At 30.8% G+C, this 10,062-nt stretch overlaps 1 protein-coding gene across 1 annotated transcript; it reads left to right on the top strand.

Annotated features, from left to right (window-relative positions):
* The first annotated feature begins 1,017 nt into the window (after positions 1–1,017).
* LOC111699477 (uncharacterized) lies at positions 1,018–9,043 on the top strand. The gene is made up of 6 exons (XM_023470171.1): positions 1,018–1,402; positions 4,542–4,678; positions 5,950–6,002; positions 7,170–7,232; positions 8,175–8,244; positions 8,848–9,043. The coding sequence occupies exons 2-6, from the start codon at positions 4,657–4,659 to the stop codon at positions 8,946–8,948; spliced, it is 309 nt and encodes a 102-aa protein (XP_023325939.1). The 5' UTR covers positions 1,018–1,402; positions 4,542–4,656; the 3' UTR covers positions 8,949–9,043.
* The last annotated feature ends 1,019 nt before the right edge of the window (positions 9,044–10,062 follow it).

Genomic DNA, 10,062 nt, shown 5'->3' with positions numbered 1-10,062 from the left:
GTGATACCAACATATTTGCTAAAATAACACATTTCTTCTGTTTTTCTTTTCTTTTTATTAAAATCTCTGAGGACCATCTATTACATAATGTTAGCATAGATATCACATGACAATTACATTAAAAATTATCAAGAAATTAACACAAGATAATATCTACATTTTGGAAAACCATTAAAATCAATTTTTAACCTTTGCATCAATCTCTCATCATCAAGGAATTATCTCCCCGCTGTAACATTTCTACTCTAAGGTTAGATATATCCTCTATTATATTTCTACTCTAAGGTTAGATATGTCCTCTATTATATTTCTACTCTAAGTTTTGATCTCTCCGCTATTATATTTCTACTCTAAGGCTAGATCTTTCCTCTATTATATTTCTACTCTAAGGTTAGATATATCCTCTATTATATTTCTACTCTAAGTTTTGATCTCTCCTCTATTATATTTCTATTCTAAGGCTAGATCTGTCCTCTATTATATTTCTATTCTAAAGAATGATCTCTCCTCTATTATACTTCTACTCTAAAGTATGATCTGTCCTCTGTTATACTTCTACTCTAAGGTTTGATCTCTCCTCTATTATACTTCTACTCTAAGTTTTGATCTATATTCTATTATACTTCTACTCTAAGGTTTGATCTCTCCTCTCTTATACTTCTACTCTAAAGTATAATCTCTCCTCTGTTATACTTCTACTCTAAGGTTTGATCTCTCCTCTGTTATACTTCTACTCTAAGGTTTGATCTCTCCTTTATTATATTTCTACTCTAAGGCTAGATCTGTCCTCTTTTATATTTCTATTCTAAGGTTTGATCTCTCCTCTATTATATTTCTACTCTAAGGTTTGATCTCTCCTCTATTATATTTCTACTCTAAGGCTAGATCTTTCCTCTTTTATATTTCTATTCTAAGTTTTAATCTCTCCACAATTATATTTCTAATCTAAAGTATGATCTCTTCCTCTATTATACTTCTACTCAAAGGTTTGATCTCTCCTCTGTTATACTTCTACTCTAAGATGTCTGTTTTTTCTCTGTGTTCATGTACATATTGACACGTAATCTACAATACAATACATATTCAATATTTCTCAATCATTCATAAATTACGTTTGCTAGATGGATAATCTATTTTGTATTGTATACCCTGTATAGTGTTCACCAACACCAGACCATACTTCACTGGAAGTCTGGAATAAATAAAAACAAATCACGGAAATCTTGGGTTCAAGCATTGCTCTCCATCTTACGCAGATCTGGAACAGATTAATTCAATTTCTCTTCGATGTCACGTTATGGTTATACACTGCATTAATGGAGGGATCAATCATTGATCCTCAAGTTTAAAAATGCCAACATTAAGATTAAGCATTCAAGATTAACAGTATCTGCACAAAATGGTTAGTATTGAAACCAAATAGGGGATTATGCCAAAGATCTGAATTTAATTAGCGGAATAGGTTGAAAGTTTCACTGATCAGAAGGAGACTGAGACAGATAAATCTCATTGAAAAGGTGTTAACCCCTTCATGAAGTAAATTTTGGCCTTTATATGAAATTATTGATATTTAAACTTTTTAATATTTTGTTTTCAGTAGATCTCCGCGAACATTGTTTGATAGATATTAATTTTTATCCCTAAAACATTCATCTAAAGATTTTTAAAGGCATTTTTTGTACAGCCTTTAATTCAAAATTTGCTTCGGAATGACTTTTGTTTCTTTGAATTTTTTTAATTTTCTTATTTGCACATTTATAGGATACTAAATAAACTAGTTTATTTTTAATCAGATTATTATGAATAGAGAATAGAATATATATTAGAGAGGAATTTAAAGAATCTCTCGGGTTGAATTTTTTCAGTCCCTTTCAGCCTGAAAGGTAGTTCAAAGTGTGCAAATTATGTGCAATAGAGTACCATCATTTGATTAATAGTTATAACGGAAAATCATCGTTTGTAAAGTGAAAGGCATAGAGTCGATGTGAAATGATCATTGGTCAATTATGAAACCATCCTATTTCATAATTTGGTTTTCTTTTAACATTAATTTTAGATTTTCCATAAAATGATATTCCAGGGCCCAAAAGGTTATATAGCATAAATATGTGAAGTACACCTGCAGTATGGAAACTGTACAACAAAATGGCCGTTTTACACTTTTTTCTAGTAAATTCCCCTCTAATATATATTCTATTCTCTTTCTTATTATGATTTATTATGATTTAATTGTCGAACACATAAATCTGGTTCAGACACGGACTTAAAGTTGTGAATATAAAGATGTGTGGCAAACTGAATTAAAAAGTTTATCTTAAAAATTGTATTAGATGTATCAACAAAGAATAACGTGGCAGTTGAAAAGGATTAAATCTTTGCCACAAATATTTTATATTTCAAACTTAGATCGGCCAAAATTCATAGTTTGAAATATCGGGAAGAAAGGTTGGGGCGAAGACTCAATTGCTCGTCAATCGAGAAAAATGCTTTGATGATAATTCCATATGCGGAGAAAACGTTAGGACGTTTCTACCTCACGTGGGGAATTACTAAGACGTATATTTCTCTAAGACGTTTATATAAATTGGAGGGAAAAAACTTTGACATTTTAAATGGAAAACTTTATGACATTTTACTTCATGTGGGGAAAATGTGACATCCTATTTTCGTTTACAACGTTTTCATTCTACAGAGGGGAAACCTTTATGACGTTTTTATTTCATGTATACTAAATTTATTCTCTATATCTTGGTGTGTATCGGAGGATATTAGATATATTCTATATCCATAGGTGTGTATCGGAGGATATTAGATATATTATTTATGTCTATGTGTGCATCGGTGGATACTAGAGCCCGCGATTTAAAAAATTCGGAGAAATACGACTCGGGTCTAAGCTGTCGTTGGACCTTATTTACGGCTTGAGCTTCCGGATTAAAGCTGCATCTTATTTTCCACAGAGTTGAATTTAAAAAACCGGTTTAATATTCTATTTGGCGAATTTTCATGGTAGGAATTGGCACATTCCCAGTTTTTATTAGAACAAGACGCAACATTGAGTCTTATTCTCAACTAAAACCAATCAAGGTCGGTTTTATTTTCATTGGGCTTAACTCCTTAAGTCGAGCCGAATATCTTGCAGCTGTCAATCACGTGACACAAGCTGTCGTTAGAGTTGGGTCGAAGATTGGGTCTTAAAGTCGGGTTTAAGGAATTCCGGCTCGAGCTGAAGTTTTTAAATCGCGGGCTCAGATATATTCTATATCTCTAGGTGTGTATCGAAGGATACTAGATATATTACATATCTCTAAGTGTGTATCAGAAGATACCAGATATATTCTATATCACTGGGTGTGTATCGGAGGATACCAGATATATTCTATATCTCTAGGTGTGTATCAGAGGGTACTAGATATATTACATATCTCTACGTGTGTATTAGAGGATACTAGATATATTTTATATCACTGGGTGTGTATTTGAGGATACCAGATATATTCTTTATCTCTAGATGTGTACCAGAGGATACCAGATATATTCTATATCTCTAGGTGTGTATCGGAGGATACTAGATATATTTTATATCCATAGGGGTGTATCAGAGGATACTTAAGATGTATTCTATAATATCCATAGGTGTGTATCGGAGGATATTAGATATATTATTTATCTCTAGGTGTGTATCGGAGGATATCAGATATATTGTATATCTCTAGGTGTGTATCGGAGGATATTAGATATAGATAAGATAAGATAAGATAAAGTTTATTTCTAAAATACATGTATCTGTATACAGAACGAGTTTACAATTACAAATTGATGATTATGTTAACAGTACAAGTATAAAGCAATTAGGTGGAAAATAGCTCTTGGCTGTTTTGATTATTTTTTCCACCTAATCTTGATAATAATAACAAAACATTTCAATTAAATAGATTTAAGGAGAACGATTAGAGATCAGGGTGCGAATTTATCTTATGCAAAATAGTTTATACATTAATTCGAATAATGTGTTTTTAATATAGCTTTAATATAGCTTTTATATAGCTTTAATATAGCTTTAATATAGCTTTAATATAGCTTTAATATAGCTTTAATATAGCTTAGAGGATACTTAAGATGTATTCTATAATATCCCTAGGTGTGTATCGGAGGATACCAGATATATTATATATCTCTAGGTGTGTATCGGAGGATACTAGATATATTACATATCTCTAGGTGTGTATCGGAGGATACCAGATATATTAAATATCTCTAGGTGTGTATCGGAGGATATTAGATATATTATTTATCTCTAGGTGTGTATCGGAGGATACCAGATATATTATATATCTCTAGGTGTGTATCGGAGGATACCAGATATATTATATATCTCTAGGTGTGTATCGGAGGATACCAGATATATTACATATCTCTAGGTGTGTATCGGAGGATACCAGATATATTACATATCTCTGGGTGTGTATCGGAGGATACCAGATATATTACATATCTCTAGGTGTGTATCGGAGGATACCAGATATATTACATATCTCTAGGTGTGTATCGGAGGGAACTATAGTAGATAACTCCCAACTGATTTGTTTATACCTGCTGTCTCGACTCCTCCAACGAGAACTAGAAAAGTGCCTCCGATTAGTCTCCTCACTTCCCATGGATATGGATGAATATTTTGGTAAGAATAAAAAATGGATAAATTTTTTATTTTCATTTTAATTTAGTTGAATAAAACGTCTTCTAAATTGCTTTTTTTTCGACGAATTATATCTTTCTTTTTTAATATAATATTAAATAATGAATATTAATTTTATTTGTAATATTGGATTATATTAATGACAAGAAAGGAACAATTAAAAGAAAAAGAAATAAAGATAGAAAGTGTTAATTGCATAATATTGATAGTTTCTATCTTTTTAATATTTACAGTAACTACAGTGCACTTAATATCATTATTATATTATATCTATGCTTCGGATACTATTTTATCGACAATTTCTAAAATTTGTAATTGATTTCTATTGTTTACACAAATGTCAAAAGATAAATTTCACAAATCATAAAGATTCAAATCCAATCTTAAAACAGAACACGGAATTTACAGGATACAGGATACAGGATACAGGATACAGGATACAGGATACAGGATACAGGATACAGGATACAGGATACAGGATACAGGATACAGGAGGATACAGGAAACAGGATACAGGATACAGGATACAGGATACAGGATACAGGATACAGGATACAGGATACAGGATACAGGAAACAGGATACAGGATACAGGATACAGGATACAGGATACAGGATACAGGATACAGGATCATTTTTTAAATGAGCAGAATAAGCTAAACTAAATTGCTCTGAAAAATTTCCATCATTTAATAAATTTTAATGTTTTTAACTTTGGATTTAAATTTACATATTTTCAAAAAATACGGTTTTTAAAAATTTAAAAAAAGTTTAATTACATAAAATCCCGTGGGTTTGAATAATTGTTCTTTTAAAGTAGCAAGGATTATTTTCAAAATTCAAAATGCAAAAAGTATTAAATATCTTTTAATCAGTGTCTAAGGAACTTTTGAGAAATAAAAATCTTTCATGAATATATATATATATAATCAACTTTCAAGCTTAAATAAGGAAACCCCTGAAGAGCGGGAAAAAAGGAAAAATTTTGTAAATCGCAGTCATGGTTTTTTTAAAATACTTTTTATATATCAGTTCTAATTAGAAAAAAAGAGTGGGCTTCTTAAATAAAAACGTTTAAGTAATGTAAATTTTAATACCAAAATATAAAATTTAAAGATTAATTTAAACCAGCGGTACAAGCTTAAAAAATATTCACCTCAAACAGTCCATCAAGCGTCACACATATCTAAACTTCGAATGGAAAATATTCAAAAATTAAACTTTATTAAAATTTATTTTGCATTTTTGTTATAGAAGCGATGTCCAAACGTCCTGTGAGCGCTGGGATTGGAAATATGTTAACTCAGGTGACCCTTTATAAAGGTTGTATATAAGGTTAGATTTATGCGCTCCAATGTAGGTAAATGTCGTCTTTTTTTGCAATGGAGACTCAAAATACTCATATGACGTCACTGATACTTAACTAACAATCTAACAATCATCACAATTGTTTACAATTATTGTGTTTACAAGTTTGAATATTAAAAATTGAATTCTAATTAAAGTTTTCAATTTTGGAGTTCTTTAATATTTAGCGAGCCGCAAAATTTGTTATTCTTTAAAATAAGCAATGATGACGTCACATGAAGATTTGAGTGTCCATATAAAGGTCGTCTTTACCTACATTGGAGAGCATCTAACCTAATTATACAACCAGCTTGTTTAAAATGAACCCTTTTAAATAAACTGTCAGATTAATTTCAAGTGACCCTCCATGGATTCCAATTTCCAATACCTAGATCCCAACGGTACTCTTGAAACTTTCATCTGATGGGAGCTAACGTTGTTTTCTAGGTTCAAAGGCCCAAGTCACTTTTGTAGAGAAACCACAATTGAAAATAATGAGTGTGTTTTGCAAAAAGTTTCATCCCTGAGCCTCCTAGAATTGGAACAACCTTGTTTCATACACCAGGGGTTGAAACTTTTGGGTAAATAAGTACTTACCTTAAACTTGATATCTTTAGTTGAACCCTAAGTTTAATATTCAAATGAGTTGCTCTCGTGTTCTCAAATTTAAAAATGATAAATTGTGTTTTTAATATAGCTTTAATATAGCTTTTATATAGCTTTAATATAGCTTTAATATAGCTTTAATATAGCTTTAATATAGCTTTAATATAGCTTTAATATAGCTTTAAATAAAAAGAATTATTGAAATCTGCCAAAACGGATGAAATTCCTTTTTGTAAATCTTGACTTCTGTATCAAGAAACGATTCAGATTAACCCGTGAAAGTTAAGCGAAAATTAGGTATAGAAACGGATAAAAGAAGAGATTGAGAAACGGTTCAGGTCAACCCGAGAAAGTTGAGCGAAAATTAGGTAGAAACGGATAAAACAAGAGATTGAGAAACGATTCAGATGAACCCCTAAAAGTGAAAATGAAGCGTATTAGGGTTAATTCCAGCCTCTAGACGTCATATGAAAGTGTTGAAGTTGAATATAATATTTAGAATTTATTTTAAATAATTTTAGATTGTATTATGCAACACAGGACGTCCTGACTTCAATATAGAAGAGATAGCTAGTGTAGAGAAGGTATAGTTCATTTTTAAAAGTTTCTTTAATTAACATTTATTTATTTTTATTTAAAATTTTTTATTATTGGGTTTACTACAGATTAATCTACCTTTAAACTGGGGGGGGGGGGGTCCCGGGGCTTCCTCCGTAGAAAAAGGCCTGGGGGATTGGATATAGGGTTAAAATTCATATTCATAGCCCAATTTTTCAAGGCCAGCTCATTGAAAAAAATTAAACAGATAACTTTAATAGTTTGGGCGCTAGGGAGAGTTAAAAAAAATGCCAAAAAAAGCTCAAAAAATGTAAAAAAAAAATTTTGTTTTAAGCATATATCAAAGTTATGGGCTATTTTATATTTTTTTTACCGCCCTGTACCCTACCTTATGCATTAAAAAAATGAAATTGATATCCCAATGTCATGGAAATAGAATGCCAGGACTATATTCGGTTTGGACAATCCTGCTTTAAATGACGGCTCTTAATCTCTTGGGGAAGAAACTTTAAAAAATCAAGCCTTTTTCTTCTTCATTCTGTATTTTTGTTTACATGTCCCTTCTAGCAATTTAGAAAAAAAAGAAATGTTGTCTAAGCTTGTAGAATTGCTGAGATATTCTACTGCTCAGCACTATCTGTAGACGTTATTAATAATTTGTCTGATATTTTTAACTGTATGAACAATTTCTGTATCTATATCTAAATATATTTATCTTTATGGATGTTCAAAATAAAAAAAAATTGACTTCAAAAATTTTTTATTTTCGTAAAATTCTGAATATCCACGAAAAAATATTAAAATAGATTTTGTTTAGAATGTGAATATTTTTATCCGAATGAAAGTTTTCGCTGCAAGATTTTGGTTTATTACATAAAAAATTCTAAATCTAAAAGATATCATTCAACAAATGTTGGTTGAATTGAATTTTTTTCTCGAAGTTATAAAGTTTACAAAAATTTGTGTAGGATAAGAGAGAACTGGGTAATATTGTTGACGATATAGCTGATCATTTACCCAGAGAAGATCCAACTAAAGGTAATATTGTTGATGATATAGCTGATCATTTACCCAGAGAAGATCCAACTAAAGGTAATATTGTTGATGATATAGCTGATCATTTACCCAGAGAAGATCCAACTAAAGGTAATATTGTTGATGATATAGCTGATCATTTACCCAGAGAAGATCCAACTAAAGGTAATATTGTTGATGATATAGCTGATCATTTACCCAGAGAAGATCCAAATAAAGGTAATATTGGTGAAGAGTAAAGTGGCATGTCTGATTAACGACAGTACCCTTGAATCAAATCATCCAGTATGTATTATAGTTTTTCCTTCAAATACTCTATTTTCGTTTGTGATTTCTTTGCAAAAGAGACTCAAGAATTTTATCTCCATAAACAATACAGAGCTTGTCATTTTCGAACAGTCTTTAAGCCAGAAAAACGACGTTATCCTCCACACAGTATCAGATTACGGATTCAGAGGTACTGTTGTGAATCGGGCACACCCCTCTTTAAAAGGAAGATCAAATAATAATATGACGACAGTATATTTATAGGACAGTTCCTTTAAAGGAACAGTTCCTAAAATAAATTTTATTATTTCAAGTTTTTTATATTTTTTAAATATTCAGCAATTGACGGTTTAACCTCTGAAGAGCAGGACCGCAGAAAATGGAGAATTAGAAGGAAAAGAAGAAAACCATTAATACACTGCTGCTTTTGTACTCTTTAACCTTTGTACTTTTAAACTTATACCAGGGAGTAAGGAATAGAAGGGAGATATAACTGAATCGGTTCGCCCTACCATATGATTATAAATGCTTTGCAGACAGGTACTCCATTTGTATATGAAATATTCAGAATAGGTTATTGTGTACGCGGTAAATGTACATCAGACAAATATTTCTTATTCAAATGGAGTACCGTCTGCAAAGCATGTATAATCACATGGTAGGGCGAACCGCGTCAGTTATATCTATCTCCCTTCTATTCCTTACTCCCTGACTTATACATATTTATTTATGTACTTGGGGGGAAGTCGATTAGTGCCCCTTTGAAAATTTTATTTGCCCCTTTTTTACATACATGAAAATCCAACATATTTAAAACTATTTCTCCCACCCCTCCCTCCCCCCGATTTTACCTTGTATTTGTTTTTGATTAATATTAAAATAGTGCCAACCATTATTATATAATATACTTTCCTGAACAATAAAAAAATTAAGCCAAAATGTTCTTATTTTATAAGCGTTTATGTAAAAATATTGCCATTTTATATTAAAAATTAAGTCCAGAAACACAAAAAATGGATTGTGATTTTTTGTAATAGTTTTGGGCAATTTTTTGGTGAAAGAATGGAAGTTAGGGTTCACACCGGATGTATCATAAGAAAATAATTACTTCAAAATCTAGTTCCGCAAATGGAGGGAAAAATCATCTTGCATGAATTTGATTCTTTAGTTTTTCAGGAAAACTTATGTAAAACTTGTCACATATAAATATAAATTTATTTTAATCAAAACCTCGATATGTAACCGTATTGTGTGTACAATGTACATGTAGTTTATACTATGTAGATCCCTTCCTACTAGATTCCAAAAGAAATTCTAATCTTAGAATATACATTGATTTTAAATAAACAAACTTTGATTTATGTAAAAACTAGAATCTCTTTCACGTTTATTTGTTTTTTAACAAATTTTTAAATGGAAAATTAAAAGATCATTGATTAAGAATATATTTACTAAGAAAATGTCATTGGCCCTCGGGATTATTATTAAGTCCCTTGGGGTTTTAAAGAACTTGAGTATTTGACACAACTCAAATTTTCGAATCTCTATATCTGT

This window comes from Eurytemora carolleeae, unplaced genomic scaffold, assembly GCF_000591075.1.
Source record: "Eurytemora carolleeae unplaced genomic scaffold, Eaff_2.0 scaffold281, whole genome shotgun sequence".
NCBI lineage: Eukaryota > Metazoa > Arthropoda > Copepoda > Calanoida > Temoridae > Eurytemora > Eurytemora carolleeae.
Note: the sequence above shows the minus strand (reverse complement) of the source record. Positions and strands in the feature narration are given on the sequence as shown.